The 20,944-nt window shown below is 38.0% G+C and overlaps 1 protein-coding gene and 1 non-coding gene across 2 annotated transcripts in view; both read right to left on the bottom strand.

The window, feature by feature from the left end:
- Positions 1-20,944, bottom strand: part of LANCL2 (LanC like glutathione S-transferase 2) — a 51,270-nt gene that overhangs the window by 25,615 nt on the left and 4,711 nt on the right. Inside the window, exon 2 of the mRNA XM_045788532.2 lies at positions 17,949-18,066. Coding sequence (XP_045644488.1) covers positions 17,949-18,066 — 118 coding nt within the window. The remainder of the gene's footprint in view (positions 1-17,948; positions 18,067-20,944) is intronic.
- Positions 588-690, bottom strand: LOC123786287 (U6 spliceosomal RNA). The gene has a single exon (XR_006777931.1). It is a non-coding gene; the product is annotated as a U6 spliceosomal RNA (small nuclear RNA).

Genomic DNA, 20,944 nt, shown 5'->3' with positions numbered 1-20,944 from the left:
GCTTCTAAAATTTCCTGTTTCAATGGTTTCTCCACCTCATTTATGTTTCTGTGCCTTCTTCTCCTGTCTGCAAACTTCTGTTTGGATCTTTACCATATAATTAAAAGTAATCAATGTCACTATAAGTGTATGCCTGCATTCCCTCAATCATGTCTCGGCTATGATCCTTGACTACAGGGTTGTCCGTTCCCCCCACCCTTTTTTTGGTAAAGGGCCAGATAGCAACTTTATGTTACCCTTTAAAGTCCCCATTCAGTCTCACTGCATAATCTTCTGTTTATTTCAAAATTTTTAAGAATAAAAGAAACAGAATACAAATATACACCAGCAGTAAGTGAAAGCTCTGGCATGCCACAATCATCAGGAATTGGTACTGGTCTTACATTTGTCAGTTCCTAGTAACATAGGATGTCGAACATCTTTTCGTGTACCTACTTCACATCTGTATTATCTTTTCTGGTGAGGGCCTTTCAGGTATATTGTGCATTTTGCAGTTTACCTCACACAGACTTTGTACATATTTTGTAAATTTATACCTAACTATTTTGCTTGGGGGGAGTGCTAATATGAACGGTATTGTGTTTTTTTAAAGGACCGCATCATGAATTTGTGTGTCATCCTTGCGCGGGGGCCATACTAATCTTCTCTGTATTATTCCAACTTTAGTACATGTGCTGCCGAAATGAGCACAAATGGTATTGTTTTTAATTTCAAATTCCACTTCCTCATTGCTGTTACATGGGAAAGTGACTCACTTTTGTATATTAACCTCATATCCTGTAAACTTACAATAACTGCTTATTGATTTTTTTGTTATTTCTGATTTTCTACATAGAATGACCACGTCATCTGCAAAGACAGTTTTATTTCTTCCTTCCCAGTTTATATATCTTTTTATTTCCTTTTACAGTCTTCTTGCATTAGTTAGAACTTCTGGTGCAATGTTGAAAGCTGTTGTGAGAGAGAACATTCTTGTCTTGTTGCTGACCTTAGCAGGAAAGCTTCGAGTGTCTTACCATTAAAGACGATGGTAGTTTTAGGCTCTTTGTGGGTGTTCTTCACTAAATAGAACTATTCCTAAGTTTCCAGAGATTTTCTATCAAGAATAGGTGGTAGGTTTTGTCAAATGTTTTTCTGCATTTATTGATATGACGATGTGATTTTCCTTATTTAACCCCACTCCACTCTCAGATCACACTGTATCATTTCAAGGATAGAGCCAGCACCTTACAATAACAAACTATTCCTAATTCCTCCCTCTCGTCCCTCTTATCTTGATGTCGTTCAGTTTACTTATATATATTACACACATTTAAGCACATATAAATATCATATAAACATACATGATTGAATACAATGTTACTATTTGGAACAAATATTTTATACAAATGTTCTTTTGAACATATATTTTGACCCATTAGAGCAATTAAGAATAAAAAGATAAAAATTATTATTCCACATTCACTTATTCATTCTCTGACGTTGTTCTTTTCTTTATGTAGATTCAACTTTCTAATCTATATCATTTTCCTTCTCAAAGTAACTTGTTTCAACATTTCTTGCAGGTAGGTCTACTGGCAACAAATTCCCTTAATTTTTGTTTGAGGTTTTTATTTCTCACTAACGTTTTAAGGTTAATTGAGCAGGTTACAGAATTCTAGGACACTGATTCTTTCCTCTCAGTACTTTAAATACTTCACTCCACCCTCATCTTGCTTATATAGTTGCTGAAAAAAAGTCTGGTGTAATTCTTATTTTTGCTCTGCTGTAAGTAGGACATTTTCTTTTCCTTTGGTCTTTCAAGATTATTTCTTTATTTATGATTTTATGAAGTTTGAGTATAATATGCCTATGTGAGGTTTTTTGTTTTTGGTCTACTTGTGGAGGTTTATTTTGGGGGAGGGGGCATCTATCCTATTTGGTGCTCTCTGAGCTTCCTGGATTTATGGCTTGGTGTCTGATGTTCATTTGTAGAAATTCTCAGTCACTATTGCTTTAAATATTGCTCTTGTTTTTTTCTCTGTTCCTTCTCCTTCTGATATTCCCATTTCATATATGTTATGCCTTTTGTCATTGTCCCACAGTACTTGAATATTCTCTATTGGGTGTTTTTTAGACTTTTTTTCAATTTCATTTTCAGTTTTGGAAGTTTCTATGTCATTTTCAAGGTCACTAATTCTTTCCTTAACTGTGTCTCATCTATAATAAACCTATCAAAGGATTTCCTCATTTCTGTTATAGTACATTTGATTTCTAAGCATTTCTGTTTTATCCTTTCTTAGAATTTCCATCTCTCCTAGGGTTTCAAAGATGGCAGTGGAGTTGGAAGACCCTAGACTTGCCTCATCTGAAAAATACAGAAATCAACCATAAGACTGAAATAACAAACTCCAAACTTAAAGGAAGAAAAGAGGCCACACCGAAGAGGTAGGAAGTGCAGAGACATGGTTTAGGGGAGAAACGGATCATGAGTACTGTGAGAGGGAGGGAGCAGAGGTGGTGGAGAAGGGCAAGAGAGAGGAGCACACAGGGGGACGCACAAGAACATTTCCCCAAAGCCACTGACTTGGAAAAGGAGAGGGGCTAAATTTCGTGAGTTTTTGCAACCAGTGGGGCTTAAAACCTGTTCTTTTAAAGCTCAGTAGACTTGGCTGCAATAGAGCCCAGAGGGCACTATGCAAACCCTGGAAGGAAGGCAAGCAAACAACCTGAGGGTGAGACATGTGGAAACAGTGATTTGAAGAGTGTCTGGGGCAAACAGTGCAGAGATTATTTGCTCTTCTTGGAACATGTCCCTGAAAAGCTGCATTCAAGGAGATGCCTCGCCAGGAACAAAGGAGCTGGCTGGCGCCATTTCTCTCTCCTGACCCAAAGCATAAAGAGAGTCACTTGCTGAAAGCAATGCAGTGCAAACACTGGTTGCCTAACTTTTTGCACGAAGAAGCCCCACACCCCTGCACTCTGGTGAGACTGCCCTTCCAGTCACACTTCCTTCAGTCTCAGTGCAGAGGGCCCTTCCTCCAAAGACCACCACAAACTCATGCCCACACCATGTCTCCCAAACAGGGAGTTTTGCAGGGCCTCAGTTCCAGTGGAGGTGGTAACAGTCTCCTAGTTAACACTTGCCTCATTCAGGCCAGGCCCCAAACACTGTCCACAGCAGGCAAGGACAGCCTCTGCAAACAACTGACCTGAAGGACAGAGAAGATAAAAATGACAATAGAGTGGATGCAGCACACCACAGACACTCCCTGAAGTGCCAGGCCTTGGGCACTACATGAACACTTTTCATAAGGCCATTCCATTCAGGAGCATGAGACATAACTGGCTTTTCTGACACACAGAAGGCAGAGATTTAGATAAAACACGAGGACAGAAGAATTTGTCACAAATGAACAAGATAAGGCCATGGCCAGAGATCTAAGGGAAACAGATACAAGTAACAGGTCTGATGGAGAATTTAAAGCAATGATCATACGGATACTCACTGGGCTTGGCGCAAAGCACAGAAGACATCAGTGAGATACTTACCACAGAGATAAAAGTTAAAAAAGAATCAATCAGAGATGAAGAGTGCAATAAAAGAGATTAGAAACACAATTAATGAAATAAACAGCATGCTGGAAGAAATAGAGGAACAAACTAATGACCTAGAAGACAAAGTAATGGAAAGAAATGAAGCCAAATGAAAGAGAAAAAGGAGAATAACGTAACATGAGAATAGATTTAGGGAACTCAGTAACTTCATCAAATATAGTAATATCTTTATTATAGGAGTCCCAGAGAAAGAAGAGAGAGAAAAGAGGGAAAAAAACTTATTTGAAGAAATAATAGCTGAAAATGTTCCTAAATTGGGGTAGAAAACAGAAAGCCAGATACAGGAGGCACAGAGAACCCTCAACAAAATCAACAAAAGAAGACCAATACCAAGACATACTGTAATTAAATACAGTGATAAGAAAAAAATCTTAAAAGCAGCAAGACAAAAAAAAGTCTTTAACTTACAAGGGAAAACCCATAAAGCTAGCAGGAGATTTTTTTCAACAGAAACATGGCAAGCCAGATGGGAGTGGAATGATATATTCCACATACTGATTGGGAAAAATATGTAGCCAGGAATACTCTACAAGCAAAGCTATCATTCACTAGAAGGAGAGATACAGAATTTTCCAGACAAACAAAACTAAACTTGTTGTTTCCAAACAAAAACTAAAGGAGTTCATGACCACTAAACCAGCCCTGCAAGAAACATTAAAGGGGACTCTTTGAGTGAAAAGGAGAGACCAAAATTGAAAAAGACAAGAAAACATCAGAAAAAAAATCTCTAGGAAGAATGACGAAACAAGAAATAAAATGGTACTAAATACATATCTATCAATAATTATTCTGAATATTTGTAAATGGACTAAATGCTCCAATCCACAGTCATAGAGTAACAGAATGCATAAAAAAACAAGACTCATCATGTGCCGCCTACAAAAGACTCACTTTAATTTAAATTCAATTATCCAACATATAGTACATCATTGATTTTTGATGTAGTATTCAATAATTCATTAGTTGCATATAACACCCAGTGCTCATCACATCATGTGCCCTCCTTAATATCCATCACCCAGTTACTGCATCCCCCCACCCACCTCCCTCCAGCGACCCTCAGTTTGTTTCCCAGAGTCCAGAGTCTATAATGGCTTGTCTCCCTCTCTGATTCTTCCCGTTCAGTTTTCCCTCCCTTCCCCTGTGGTCCTCTGCGCTATTTTTTATATTCCACACGAGTGAAACCATATGATAATTGAAAAGACTCAACTTTATTTTTTTAATTTTTTTAAAAGATTTTATTTATTTGACAGAGAGAGAGCGCACCAACGAGAGAGGGAACACAAGCAGGGGGAGTGGGAGAGGAAGAAGCAGGCTCCCAGAGGAGGAGCCTGATGTGGGGCTCGATCCCATAACGCTGGGATCACGCCCTGAGCCAAAGGCAGACGCTTAATGCCTGAGCCACCCAGGCACCTCTGAAAAGACTCACTTTAGACCTAAAGTCATGTGCACATTGAAAGTGAGCAGATGGAGAAATATTTATCATGCAAACAGATGACAAAAGAAAGCCAGAGTTAGCAATATTTGTATCAGACAAACTAGATTTTAAACCAAAGACTGTAACAAGAGACATAGAAGGACACTACAGGGGAGGAGTTAAGATGGCAAAGGAGTAAGGGGACCCTAAGCTTGTGTTGTCCCTTGAACACAACTAGATATTTATCAAATCATTCTGAACACCCAAGAAATCAGTCGGAAGTCTGAGAGAACAAAACTGCAAGTCTACAAGTAGAAAAGCGACCATCTTTTGGAAGTTAGGAGGTGCGGGGAGCTGAACCGGGAGAGGTACAGCTATGGATACAGTGGCAGGGAGGAAGCCTACTTACAGAAGCTAACACAAAGTACTGTAAGCAAACTCTGACCTTGTAGAAGTCTGCTACAGTGGGGAACGTGCCAGGCTTAAAGGTGCTCAGGTGGTGAAGTGGGGCAGAATACCAGGTGTGACACCATGGTCTGAAGGCCCCCTGGGTTGCAAGAGTGGGTGGTGCCCAAGTGCTGCACTGTTCCCAGGCAGTGGAGCGAGGAAGCCAGCTGAGAACAGAGAGTGTTGGTGCCGGCCTTCTGCTTTGTTTGGACATCAACTGAGAAAGGCTGGGTGGTTGTGTGACCACTTTCCTGGGATGGCGCAGCAAATGGCAAAAGCATGGTGATAACCCTCCCCGGATGGAAGAGTGTGGGTCCGCACTGGAGAAGTCCATAAAATTTGGAGTTTTGAAACACAGCTGTGCACCTAAGATAAAAAACCTGACATAGACAAGGTGAATGCAGGGTTCTGACGGAAACAGGGGACACAAGAGTGATTGACTATTCTTTTGTGAGGGCTCACTGAAGAGTGTGGGTGTGAACTTTCACCTCCAAGGCTAGAAAGTGGGACACTGCCACATTCATCCTACCCATACGTGCTGAAAGCCTTCAGGGAGGAAAACAGCACCACTTAGTGGAGGCTGGAGCTGCTTACAGCAAGCCCTGCACCCCTGTGCCCTGGAGGTGCATTTCCACTGAAACAAGTCAGCCTGAGAATGGGCACAGCAGTCCTCTCCTCCAGAAGACCAGCGAACAACATCCACGAAGCTTCCTGATCATAGAGTGCTGCAAAGCTTGAGCTCTAGGCACAAAAAGGATCTAAACGCCTTTTTACTTTTATTTTCTTTATTTTATTATTATTTTACAATTATTTTCTTATTTTTCAATTCCTTCTTTGTTTTTTAATATTAATTTTATTTATATATGTTTATTTTTATTTCATTTTATTTATTTTATGTTGGGATCTAGACTTTTTTAGCAAGCATACCAAAACACACTGAGGATCTTGTTTTTATTTCTGTTTTGTTTTCTATATTTTTATCTTTTATGGTTTTTTTTCTTTCTTTCTTCTTTTCTGGACCAAAATGACAAGATGGAGAAATTCACCCCAAAAGAAAAGTAGTACAACTCATGGATGAAGATTTAATTGATACAGATATAACATGTCTGAACTAGAATTTAAAACAACAGTTATCAGGATACTAGCTGGGCTTGAAAAAAAGCATAGAAGACACTAGACAATCACTGCATAGATAAAAAAAGCTAAAATCTAGTCAGGCCAAAATTAAAAATGCTATAACCAAGACACAATCCCAAATGGAGGTCATAAAAATGAGGATGGATGAAGCAGAGGAGCAAATTAGTGATACAGAAGATAAAATTAGGAAAAAAATGAAGCTGAAAAAAAGAGGGAAAGAAAGGTAATGGACCATGAAGGTAGACTTAGGGAACTCAGCAACTTACAAAAATGTAATAACATTTGTATCACAGGAGTCCTAGAAGATGAAGAGAGAGAAAATAGGGCAGAAGGTTTATTCGAACAAATGATAGCTGAAAACTTCCCTAATCTGGGGGAGGACACAGACATCAAAATCCAAGAAGCACAGAAAACACCCATGAAATTCAACAGAAGCTGGCCATCGCCATGGCATTTCATAGTCAAATTCACAAAATACACAAACAGGGAGGAATCCTGAAAGCAGCAAGGGGGAAAAAGTCCTTAACCTAAAAGGGGAGACACATCAGGTTCACAGCAGATATGTCCACTGAAACCTGGCAGGCCAGAAAGAAGTGGAAGAAAATACACAATGTATTGAAAGGAGAAAATACGTAGCCAAGAATTCTTTATCCAGCAAGACTGTCAACCGGAATAGGAGAGATAAAGACTTTCCCAGACAAACTAAAACTAAAGGAGTTTGTGATCACTAAATCAGCCCTGCAAGAAGTATTACAGGGGAATCTTTGGGGGTGAGGTGGGGTGGGGAAGACCAAAAGCAAAAAAGACCGGAAAGGACCAGAGAACATCACCAGAAACACCAACTCCATAGATAACAAAATGGCATGAAATTCATCTTTCAATAATCATTTTGAATGTAAATGGACTAAATGCTCCAGTCAAAAGACATGAGGTATGAGAATGGATAAAAAAAAAAAACAACCAAGATCCATCTATAAGCTGCCTACAAGAAACTCATTTTAGATCTAAAGACACCTGCAGGTAGAAATTAAGAACCATCTACCATGCTAATGGACATCAAAAGAAAGCTGGGAGTAGCCATACTTAGACAAAACCGACTTTAAAATAAAAACTGTAACAAGAGATGAAGAAGGGCATTGCATCATAATGAAGGGATCTATATCCACCAAGAATATCTAACAATTATAAATATTTATGCCCCCAACCTGGAACACCCAAATATGTAAAACAATTAATAATAAACATAAAGAAACTCATTGATAACAACACAATAAAATTAGGGGACTTTTAACACCCTACTTACAGCAATGGACAGATCATCTAAGCAGAAAATCAACAAGGAAACCATGGCTTTGAATAACATGGTGGATCAGATGAACTTAACATATATTTTCAGAACATTTCATCATAAAGCAGCAGAACACACATTTTTTTTGAGTGTACATGGAACATTCTCCAGAATAGATCACATACCATGTCACAAATCAACCCTCAACAGGTACAAAAAGATTGAGTTCATACTATGTAAATTTTCAGACCACAATGCTATGAAACTAGAAGTCAACAAGAAAAAATTTGGAAAGACCACAAATACATGGAGGTTAAAGAACATCCTAGTAAAGAATGAATGGCTTAACCAGAATATTAAAGAAGAAATTTAAAAAAAATACATGGAAGCAATGAAAATGAAAAGACAACATTCAAAAACCTTTGGGATGCAGCAAAGACAGTCCTAAGAGGGAAGTGTATTGCAATACAGGCATACCTCAAGAAACAAGAAGTCTCAATAAACAACCCAACCTTACACTTAATGGTGCTAGAAAAGAAACAGCCAATAAAGCCTAAAGCCAGCAAAAGAAGGTAAATAATAAATATGAGTGCAGAAATAAACGATATAGAAACAAAAAAAAAATCAGAAGAACAATTTAACAAAACTAAGAGCTGGTTCTTCAAGAGAATTAATAAAATTGATAAATCCCTAGCCAGATTATCAAAAAAGAGAAAGGACCCAAATACATAAAATCATGAATGAAGGAGGAGAGATCATAACCAGCAACACAGAAATACAATTATAAGAGAATACTATGAAAAATTATATGCCAACAAACTGGGCAACCTGGAAGAAATGGACAGAGTGCTAGAAATCTACTAACTACCAAATCTGAAACAGGAAGAAACAGAAAATTTGAACAGAACAATAACGAGCAAAGAAGTTGAACCAGTCATCAAAAATCTCCCAACACACAAAAGTCTTGGGACAGAAGGATTCCCAGGGGAAGTCTACCAAACATTTACATATGAATTAATATTTAAACTGTTCCAAAAACAGAAATGAAAAGTCCAAAACTCGTTCTATGAAGCCAGCACTACCTCAATCCCAAAACCAGACAAAGACTCCACTAAAAAGGAGAATTATAGACCAATATTCTTGATGAACATGGACACAAAAATTCTTGACAAGATACTAGCAAATCAAATCCAACAGTACATTAAAAGAATTATTCTCCATGATCAAGGGGGATTTATTCCTGGGCTGCAGAGGTGGTTCAATATTCACAAATCAATCAACATGATACACCTCATTAATAAAAGGATGAGAACCATCTGATCCTGTCAGTAGATGCAGAAGAAGCATTTGACAAAATATAGCAACCATTCTGGATAAAAACCCTCAACAAAGTAGGGATAGATGGAACATACCTCACCATCATAAAGGCCATATATGGAAGATCCACAGCTAATATCATTCTCAATGGGGAAAAACTGAGAGCCTTTCCCTTACTGTCAGGAGCAAGAGAGGGATTTCCACTGTCCCCATTACTATTTAACATAGAACTGGCAGTCTTAGCGTCAGCAATCAGAAAACAAAAAGAAAAGGCATCCAAATCGCAAGGAAGAAGTCAAACTTTCACTCTTTGCAGATGACATGTTCTATGTAGAAAATGTGAAAGACGGGGCACCTGGGTGGCTCAGTTGGTTAAACGTCTGCCTTCAGCTCGGGTCATGATCTTGGGGTCCTGGGATCAAGTCCCATGTCAGGCTCCCTGCTCAGCAGGGAGTCTGCTTCTCCCTCTCACTCTGTATGCACATTCGCTCTCACTATCTCTCTTTCAAATAAATAAAATCTTAAAAAAAAAAAAAGAAAGAAAGAAAATCCGAAAGACTCCACCAAAAAATTGCTAGAACTAATTCATCAATGTTGCAGAATATAAAATCAATACACAGAAATCTATTGCATTTCTATACACCAATATCAAAGCAGCAGAAAAAGAAATCAAGGAATCGATCCCATGTGTAACTGCTGCCCCCCAAAATAAGACACCTAGGAATAAATCTAACTGAAGTGATATAAGATTTCTATTCTGAACACTATAGATCACTTATGAAATAAACTGCAAAGGCCACAAAGAAATGGAAAGCTTTCCATGCTTGTGGATTGGAAGAACAAACATGGTCAAAATGTCTGTGCTACCCAAAGCAATCTACACGCTTAATGCAATCCCTCTCAAAATACCACCAGCATTTTTCACAGAGCTAGAATAAACAATATCAAAATTTGTATGGAACCAGAAAAGTAATACCCAAAGTAATTCTGAAAAAGAAAAACAAAACTGGAGGTATCATGTATTTCAGATTTCAAGCTATTTTACAAAGCTGCAATCACGAAGACCGTGTGGTACTGGCACAAAATCAGATGCATAGATCAAGGGGACAGAATAGAGAGCCCAGAAATGAACCCACAGCTACATGGTCAATTAATCTTTTTGCCAAAGCAGGAAAGAAGATCCAATGGGAAAAAGACAGTCTGTTCAACAAATAGTGTTGGGAAAACTGGACAGCAACATTGAGAGAAATGAAACTGGACCACTTTCTTACACCATACACAAAAATAAATTAAAAATGGATGGAAGACCTAAATGTGAGACAGGAAATCATCAAAATCCTAGAGGAAAAGACAGGCAGAAACCTCTTTGAACTCAGCCGTAGCAGCTTCTTATTAGACACATTGCTGGAGGCAAGGGAAACAAAGCAAAAATGAACTATTGGGATTCATCAAGATAAAACCTTCTGCACAGCAAAGGAAACAATCAGCAAAATTAAAAGGCAGCTTACAGAATGGGAGAAGATATTTGCAAATGATATGCCTGATAAAGGGTTAGTATCCAAAATCTATAAAGAGCTTATCAAACTCAACACCCAAAAAACAAATATTCCAGTTAAGAAATGAGGAAAGGACAGGATGCCTGGGTGGCACAGTCGGTTAAGTGTCCAATTTCCAGTTTCAGTTCTGGTTGTAGTCCCAGGGTTGTGAGAGCAAGCCCTGCTTCAGGCTCTGTGGTCAGCATAGATTCTGCCTCGGATTCTCTCTCCCTCTCCTTCTGCCCCCTCCTACTCCTACTCTCTCACTGTAAATTAAAAAAAAAAAGAAAACAAATGGGAAGACATGAACATTTTTCCAAAGAAGACATACAAATGGCTTACAGACATACGAAAAGATGCTCAACATCACTCATCATCAGGGAAACACAAATCAAAACTATGAAGAGACACCCCCTCACGCCTGTCAGAATCACTAAAATTAACATCACAGGAAACAACAGATGTTGGTGAGGATGCGATTAAAGGGAACCCTGTTGCACTGTTGGTGGGAATGCAAACTGGTGTAGCCAATCTGGAGAACAGTTTGGAAGTTCCTCAAAAAGCTAAAAATAGAAGTACCCCTATGAGGAAGTAATTGCACTACTAGATATTTACCTAAAGGATACAAAAATACAGATTCAAAGGGGCATATGCACCCCAATGTTTATGGCAGCATTATCAACAACAGACAAATATGGAAGAGCCCAAATGTCCATCAACTGATGAATGGATAAAGATGTGACATATATATAACTATATATAAAATGGAATATTATTCAGCCATTAAAAAGAATGAAATCTTACCACTTGCAATGATGTGAATGGAGCTATAGCATATTATGCAAAGTGAAATAAGTCAGAGAAAGACAAATACCATATGATCTCATTGATATATGGAATTCAAGTAAGAAAACAAATAAACATATGGGACAGGGTAAGGAAAAAAAGGAGAGTGAAACAAGTCATAAGTGACTCTTAACGATAAAGAATAAACTGAGGGTTGAGGGAGGAACGAGGGGAGGACGGGCTAGATGGGTGATGGATATTAAAGATAAGCATTGGTTGCTGTATGTAAGTGATGAATCAGTGAATTCTATTCCAGAAACCAATATTGCACTGTATGTTCACTAACTAAAATTGAAATTAAAAAAAAAAAAAAAAGAAGGGGACTATATAATCATAAAAGGGACAATCCAATAAGAAGACAGAATAAGTGTAAATATTTATACACCCAACATGGGAGCACCCGAATATGTAAAACAATTAATAAGAAACAGAAAGCAGGGCACCTGGGTGGCGCAGTCGTTAAGCGTCTGCCTTCGGCTCAGGGCGTGATCCCAGTGTTGTGGGATCGAGCCCCACATCAGGCTCCTCTGCTATGAGCCTGCTTCTTCCTCTCCCACTCCCCCTGCTTGTGTTCCCTCTCTTGCTGGCTCTCTCTATCTCTCTCAAATAAATAAATAAAATCTTTAAAAAAAAAAAAAGAAACAGAAAGCAGCTAATTAATAATACAATAGTAGGAGACTTTAACATCACACATACATCAATGGACAGATGATCTAAACAGAAAATCAACAAGGAAACAATGGTTTTGAATGACACACTGGACCACATGGATTTAACACATATATTCAGAACACTGCATTTTAAATCAGCAGAATACACATTCTTTTTGAATGCACGTGGAATATTCTTCAGAATAGTTCATGTTTTAGATCACACAACAGGCTTCAACAAACACAAAAAGACTGACGTCATGCCATGCCCCTTTTCTGACCACAACACTATGACATTAGAAGTGAACCTGAAGAAAAAAATCTCAAATGACCATAAATACATTGAGGTTTAACAACATGCTACTAAGCAATGCATGAGTGAACCAGGAAATCAAGGAAGTACATGGAACCAAATGAAAATTAAAACATAACAGTCCAAAACCTTTAGGATGCAGCAAAAGCTGTCCTAAGAGAGAAGTATATAGCAATATAGGTCTACCTCAAGGAAGAAAAATCTCAAAGAAACAACATAATCCAACTGAAGGGGCTAGAAAAACAAAAACAAATGAAGCCTAAAGCCAGCAGAATAAAGGAAATAATAAAGATTTGAGCAGAAATAAATGATACAGAAACTAAAAAAAAAAACAAAATAAACAGATCAATGAAACCAGGAGCTGGGTCTTTGAAAATATTAATAAAATTGATAAACCCCCAGCCAACCTTATCAAAAAGAAAAGAGAAAGGATCCAAATAAATAAAATCAGAAATGAGAGAGGAGAAATAACAAATAATACCACAGAAATACAAACTATTACAAAATCTACACACCAAACAAATTGAACAATCTGGGAGAAATGGATAAATTTCTAGAAACTTATAAACTACCAAAACTGAAACGGGAAGAAATAGAAAATATGAACAGACCCATAACCAGCAGAGAAACTGAATCACAGTAATCAAAAAACCTCCTGACAAACAAAAGTCCAGGACCAGTGGTTTCATAGGAGAATCTTACCAAACCTAATCCAACAAGACGAAAAAATCGTTCACCACCAAGTCAGATTTATTCCTGGCTTGTAAGGGTGGTTGAATATTTGCAAACCAATCAGTATGATACGTCACATTAATAAAAGAAAGGATAAGAACCATATGATCTTCTCAACAGATGCAGAACAAGCATTTGACAAAGCACACCCATTCATGATAAAAACCCTCAGCAAAGTAGTTTTAAAGGGAACATACCTCAAAATAAAGGCCATCTATGGAAAACCCACAGCTAATATCATCCACAATGGGGAAAACTGAGGGGTTTTCCTTAATGGTCAGGAACAAGGCAAGGATGTCCACTCTCACCACTGTTATTTAACAGTACTAGAATCCCAGTCCTGTCCACAGCGATTGGACAACAAAAAGAAATAAAAGGCATCCAAATCGGCAAGGAAGAAATCAAACTTTCACTATTTCCAGATGATACGATACTCTATATAGAAAACCTAAGACTCCACCAAAAAATTGCTCGAACTAATACATGAATTCAGTAAAGTTGCAGGATACATAATCAATGTACAGAAATCTGTTGCATTTCTACACACCAATAAAGATGCAGCAGAAAGAGAAATTAAGAAATGAATCCCATTTACAGTTTACACCAAACATAATAAGATACCTACGAGAAACCTAACCAAAGAGGTGTAAGACCTGTACTCTGAAAACTATAAAACACTGATGAAAGTGAATATGACAAAAAGAAATGGAAAGACATTTCATGTTCATAGATTGGAAAAACAAATAGTCTTAAAATGTCTATACTACCCAAAGCAATCTATATATTTAATGCAATCCCTATCAAAACTTTTTTTTTTACTTTTTCCACCAAAATCCTTAGCATTATTAATCATAGTATTTGAAAATTTCTAGTTTGATAATGTCAACATTCCTGCCATATCTGATTTTGGGTCTGATGTTTACTTAGTCACTTCAAACTGTTTTAATTCTATTTTACTTTTTTGCCTTTTAGTATTCCTTGTAAATTTCATTGCAAGATGGACATAATGTACTGGGTAAAAGAAACTGCTGTAACCAGTCCTTTAGTGATGTGGTGGTAAGGAATAGGGGAGTAGAAGCATTCTACTGTCCTATGATTAGGTCTCAGTTTTCGGTGTGCCCCTGGACTATGACCTTTCCTAGTGCTTCTCAGTGTTTTCATCCTGTAGGTTGGACAGCATCATTACAGGTGGCTGGAGTTGGGCACTTCCCTTCTCCCACGTGGAAGGCCCAGCCACAGCAGGGTGGACTTAGGTATTTCCCTTCCCCCAGGGAAGTCTGGCTTCAATAAAACTCCAGTAGGCTAGGCTCTGGTAAAACAGTTTCTCCTGAGGGTCAGTCTTGTGAAGAGAAACAGAATGCTCTGGCATATTGCAAAACTGTTCCTCTTTCCTCCCCCTTCCAGAAGCACAAAGGGATTTTTCTCCAATAACTACAGTGAGAACCTGAGAGAACGCCCGGAGTTAAACTTGAAAAAGTGAAGAAGGGTCCTTATAACTGGGTCCATCTAAAGGCATTTTACTCTCCTAACGGTTCACACTCAGCCTCTAGCAATTCATCAATTAAAGTTTAAATTTCTCACCCCCTCACTGGTTCCCAGGGATGCCCCTGAGCATGGATCTCTGCTCCAGCGAACTGTGATTTTCTCTGCCTCCCTGCCTGTCTCTCCTATTTTCGCTGCAGACATTTGCCCTATGACCTCACTTCACTAATGGATCTCAGAATTGCTACTCTCTCAGTCTGTTCAGCTTTTACTTCTTAGGATGCAGTGATAACTTCTAAACTCATCACATCCCATACCAGAAACCAGAGCTCTCTCTTCATTTTATGTTTTTTCGTTTTTATGGTATTGTCGTGCTTTCTGTAGTGTCAGTTCTTTCCTCAGCCCCTCATCATTTGGACTTTATTTCTGAAGTGATTCTCCCTTGTCCTTCAATTTCTTTTCTGTGTTCTTTCAGTTCTTATTCCACATCATCTCACTGTCCTGCCGTCTCTTTTCTGGGTCCCTCCTTTATTTCTGGTTGTGACACAATTGCTTAATTAAGTTCCAAAATTAATGTTGAAAATGCTGTAATTCTTCTCCACATTGTAATGGCATTTTCCTGGTGTTTTTTTCTTCTTCCACTGACAAAATTTGATATTCCTTTTTTTCTAATATTATGTATACAACTGAATTTTTTCTTATGTTTGAATTAGGTGAATTTCTTGAATAAACTCTTAATAGGAAGACTCGCTAAAAGAGGGAAAGTGTTAGGATAGCTTTCCCAGTTTTCTTAATCTCACGGCATCCTCTTCTTACTAAGTGACAGTTTATTTGTATATGGTGACTTGTGGTGACCAGATTTCCTTTGATTCCCATACCCTTATTTGTTTCACGAGGGTTCCTACCACTGACGCTTCCTTTCTGACTACACTATTAGCCAGTACCACCAGGGATGAAGTTTCTGCCTCATAAGATAATCCCCTTTAGAATAATGCTGTTTAAAAAATTTCTATAACCTCTGTTCCCTGTATGCAGCTCTCCATACCATTTTCTTCTGCCTCTCTTTCTTGCCCACTTCGTGTTCATCAGATATGCCCTCAAAAACTCCCCCTGACGGTGGTCTCATCCTTCTGAGAATAATTATTTACTGATTTGGGAGAGGGGGAATTGCAGAACACATTTTGCCACCCATGGGTCATTTGGCTTCCTCACCTGGACACCACTGTCGCTTTCTACCGTTGTTCTGGATTCTATTTCTTTTTCATACATTTTTATTTGGTGTATTCTCTATCTCACAATTTTGCTAAAAAAAAAAAAAAAAAAAAGGTTGTGGGTGCTTCATTCATTCTTGTACTGTACAGTTTTAGGAGAAAAGATAGGAGGTATTGGTGTAAGTAGATTCCACAATGCTACCTGAATCCCAAAGCCCTAAATATTATGTTTAACCATTCACACCAAATACCTCCATGACGGCTCTATCATTGATTCCAAAGGATGACAACAAATGGGGATTTTTAATACTGATGCTTGGACGCCTCCACCAGAGATCCCCATGTAATCATTCTGGGACGAAGGTTGGTAATATGTTGTTTATTATAAAACCCTCTGAGTGTTTCTGATGCATAGCTAATTTAGAATCATGGACATAAAACCCCTACTTCAACAAGAAATGTTTTAAGTAAAAGACTTTTTAGGGGAAATCTGTGCTAATAATAACTATGTTATTTTTCCTTTAAAAATATCCTTCTTGGGGCACCTGGGTGGTTCAGTCAGGTTGAGCGTCTGCCTTCAGCTCAGGTCATGATCTCTGGGTCCTGGGATTGAGTCCTGCATTGGGTTCCGGTCCTGTACTGAGCTCCCTGCTCAGTGGGGAGTCTGCTTCTCCTTCTCCCTCTGCCCCTCCCCACCAGCTCATGCTCTTTCTCCCTCTCTCAAATAAATAAAATCTTAAAATAAATAAATAAATAAAAATAAAAATATCCTTCTTTGCTTTTTACTTCAAGTTAGCTAAAATTATCTTGGGGCTCCTGGGTGGCTCAGTCAGCTAAGCATCTGACTCTTGGTTTTGGCTCAGGTCATGATCTCAGAGATCGAGCCCTGTGTCAGGCTCTACACTCAGCGGGGAGTTTGCTTGAGATTCTCTCTCTCTCCCTCTGCACTTTCCCCACTCGCAGGCTCTCTCTCTCTTTAAAATAAACAAATAAAGTATTTTTTAAAAATCCTTCTTTGCATTTTAACTCAAGTTAGCTAAAATTATCTAAATTTACATTTAAGGTAAATTTCTTTGGCTCCACGTCTTTCTGGGTTTAATAGATTGAAAAATTTAATTTTAATGTGATTATGTAAATGTTGTATTCCTAATAGGCAAATACAAATAAAGTATCACAGAAATAAATATAAAAATGAACACACAAAAAAAGATGAGGGCCATCACGTTTGGTTGTACACTGCAAAAGAAGGCATCACTTCTCAGTAATGCTAGCATGTATACTTATGTCTATGCTGTTCATTGAATGAACGATAAAAACTTTTAACACGGGCTATAAATTGACAAGTAAATTGTTATTAGCAGTAATCATACTGCAGTCTAATCTCTCGGAAGAGGGTCTTTTCCTTCTTTTATACTCTCCCTAAACAGTTATTACAATGTTCTGGCTATATGGTAAAATAATAAGAAGGTAAAGATTTATTAAGGCAAGTTAATTTTGAAATTAAGTTTTTTGATGTAATGTGTATTACAGGTTGCTTATTTAATAATTATCACTAAATTCAAAATCAAAATTTTTATGTGTACAAATGAGTCAAATGAGTATAAGCAGTAGGTTAAGCAGTTTATGCATAATGGAGAAATCACATCTGCAGCTTGTCCCAAAGACCAAAGCAATGAAGGCAAACAAAAAAAATGGCCTAGGGCAAGTTTTCTCTTATTACGTGTTTTCATAGATACCCATGTATGAGGTCAAATAAATAATGCTATAAAAATATGATACACTACATATCAAACTTCAAGCAGAAAAGATTTCTTTAGGAATAAAACTCCAAAGCATCTCATCACTGAAGAAGTTCAAGATTTCATTTAAAGGGCATAAAACTTTACCATTTTCAAAGAAGAAAAATTTTAAATTCAAGTCTTATAATTATAATCCCAAAACAGAACATACCCATTACTTGTCTCCCACCTTCTCACCTGTCCAACCAGTGTAAGCAGAGCAATCATGCGGGTCGGCTGTCTTCAGCCCTTCCTCCATCTGCTGCAGAAGATCTTTGATTTTGGTCTGGATTCGCCTTGTGAAATTATGAATGATCTGAGAACCAAAAGAATACAGAAATTTAAATTGCATAAGAACAGGGCAATATTATAATAAATATTATAATAAATATGTTGTCAGAACATAAGAGGTAGAAATTATATTACCTGGCACATTTCAATGCTTCATTAGTTAGAGGGTGTCTACCTTGATTTTATAAGGTAAGTTTTTAAATGAGACAATGCCCCATGTGGACTATAAGGCATTGGTAGGATTACAAAAAATAAGTTGTAGAAACCAAAGGAAAAAAATTTTAAAAAGAAGATGGCTTGACTACACAAACATGTTAACTTCTATAAGTTAAAGAATGTAAGAAAGACGGCTTCAAAATTAATGACAAGGGGGAAACATCTGCAATATAAAACATTGTAAGTAAAAAAAGACCATAACAATACAGAAATAGACCTAAAGTTATCCATGTACCTTATAAAAAGAAAAATATGAAATGACAAACATATGCAAAAATGTTCAATCACTTAGCAATTAATGAAATGCAAATAAATATAAGTACCATAGTTTGCCTTATCAGATTAACAAATAATAAAAAAATTTAAAAATATTAAGTCCCAAGGCTGCTAAGAGCTAAGGAAACAAGTATTCTAATTCACCGGTAGCCTTTCTCAAGAGAAATTTAGCAGTATTCTTTAATAAGTAGTTGATAGTGTTCAGAATTTTATGTCTTTGATAATTTTTTAAAAATCTAGCTGCCAGAGAAACTGCTGAGGTATATTAAAATCCATGACTATGATCATGGAATTTTCCATTTAATCCTTTAATTATTACTTTTGTTTTCATGTATTTTGTAGTTATGTTATTAGACACAAATTTATGACTGTGCGTCTTACTGAAGGACTGACTTGTTATAAAAATGTCCCTCTATGAGACTCTGGAGAAAATGTTTTTTTTTTTTTTTAAAGATTTTATTTATTTATTTGACTGAGATAGAGACAGCCAGCGAGAGAGGGAGCACAAGCAGGGGGAGTGGGAGAGGAAGAAGCAGGCTCATAGCAGAGGAGCCTGATGTGGGGCTCGATTCCAGAACACCGGGACCACTCCCTGAGCCGAAGACAGACGCTTAACGACTGAGCCACCCAGGCGCCCCTGGAGAAAATGTTTTTATGTTATTGCACAGTTAGGGCTTTCAGGGCAAATCTTCCTGAAATTTCTGATTCTGGACTAAAAGCAAACCTTAGGAATTAAGTTACAATTGTATACATTGTAAGAAGTCCAGAGAGGTTTAGTTAACCCCAGAGGTACGGGTTTATATTTCAGGGGGATGAGGCCCTTAAACAGGGAGACATTTCTGAGTTGTAAAACTGAGGAGAAACGGTTTTATCTTTTGCATGGAGAAATCTATTTACGTCCCAAAGACTTAGAGTACGATATTTCCAATGAAACTCTCCCAGAAGGAGAAAGGAAGACAGTTGCCTCTTTTCCATTTGTAAAAACCAGAGAAAAGTTAATTTTCTTCATTATTTGCCTACCATACATAGACTCTGCGTATGGAGGACATTTGACCTAGTTTTCACTGTGTTGCCCCACAGGGAAGACCTGAGACACACGGAACCACTCACTGGTTATAGTCTGTCTGATAAATAATAAATCTCTGATCCAGAAACCTCTTGTGTACATTCAGGAAAAAATTAACAGATAAATATTAAAGACCGAAACCAGGGTGATGTCAGCATCACTGCAGCATCGGCCTCAGGATCCCTTGTTTTTGTCCTCCCTTTAACAATAAAAATTAGGCATCCATCCACAAACAGAAGTGCTTTTGGGTGAGTTGTGGAACCCAGCACCTTACACCAAGGGACCCGTGGGCAGTCTAGCCCACCAGTCTATCAGGTAATAAGCAGAGATTTCGGTACTGGCTGTGGAACCTACAGGAGACTGTGAACTAGTTGTCGCCAACCCCCCCCAAGCTGTGATCTGACAGTGCATGCAGAACCCCGGGGTTAAGCAATCATTTTCCGATCAGAAAACCTTTGGACAAGCCCAGATTTGCAGAGGAAAAGTTCCAACAGTCCTTTAGAGGGGAAAAAAATGAGTTTGTATGCATTAAATTGGGTAAGAGCTTGTCTTTATCAGCATCACCCCTTCCCAAGGGTGGAACAGCATAGGTCTAAATAGATGGCCCGTGTTTTCTCCCATAGGGAAAAGGGAGAGCCCTTGAGTGAGTGCCCAGGTCTCCTATCTGTGCAGGACTCTGCTGCAGAGACTCATTCTCCTCCCACGGTATCCAGAGCGTTGCTGAGAGAACTCTACGACTGGGGAGAAGAGGAAAATCAGGACAGTAGCACAGAAGATTCCCAGAGCAGAGGGCACGAAAGGGATACCACTCCTGCACAGGTGCTCTGGACTCCTTCAGGTTAATGAAAAATCAAGGAAACACAACATACTCAAAGATCACAATAATCTGCCACTAACCAAACCCAAAGACATGAAAACGTACGATTCATCCAATAAAGAATTCAAAATACCTGTTTTAAGGAAACTCGAACTACAAGAAAATACAGAAAGAAAATTTAATGAAATCAGAAAAAGAACAAATGACCAAAATGAGAAATTTAACAGAGAGACAGAAATCATAGAAAAGAATTGAAGATAAATTCTAGAGATGAAGAATTTGATGAAATAGAAAACACAACAAAGAGACTCAAAAGCAGAGTAGACCAAATAAAAGATAAACTCAGTGAGAGGATAGGAACTCTGAAACAACTCAGTCTGAAGACAAAAAAGAAAAAAGAAATAAAAAGAGTGAAAAAAGCCTATGAGATCTATAGGACACCTTCAAAACAAAACAACGATATCTGAATCCATCCCACAAAGAGAAGGGGGCAGAAAACTTGTTCCAAGAAATGATAGCAGAGAACTT

Source organism: Ursus americanus, chromosome 3 (genome assembly GCF_024610735.1).
Source record: "Ursus americanus isolate L20-20 chromosome 3, mUrsAme1.1.p, whole genome shotgun sequence".
In the NCBI taxonomy this organism is placed as follows: domain Eukaryota; kingdom Metazoa; phylum Chordata; class Mammalia; order Carnivora; family Ursidae; genus Ursus; species Ursus americanus.
This window is presented reverse-complemented; position numbering and strand designations above follow the sequence as displayed.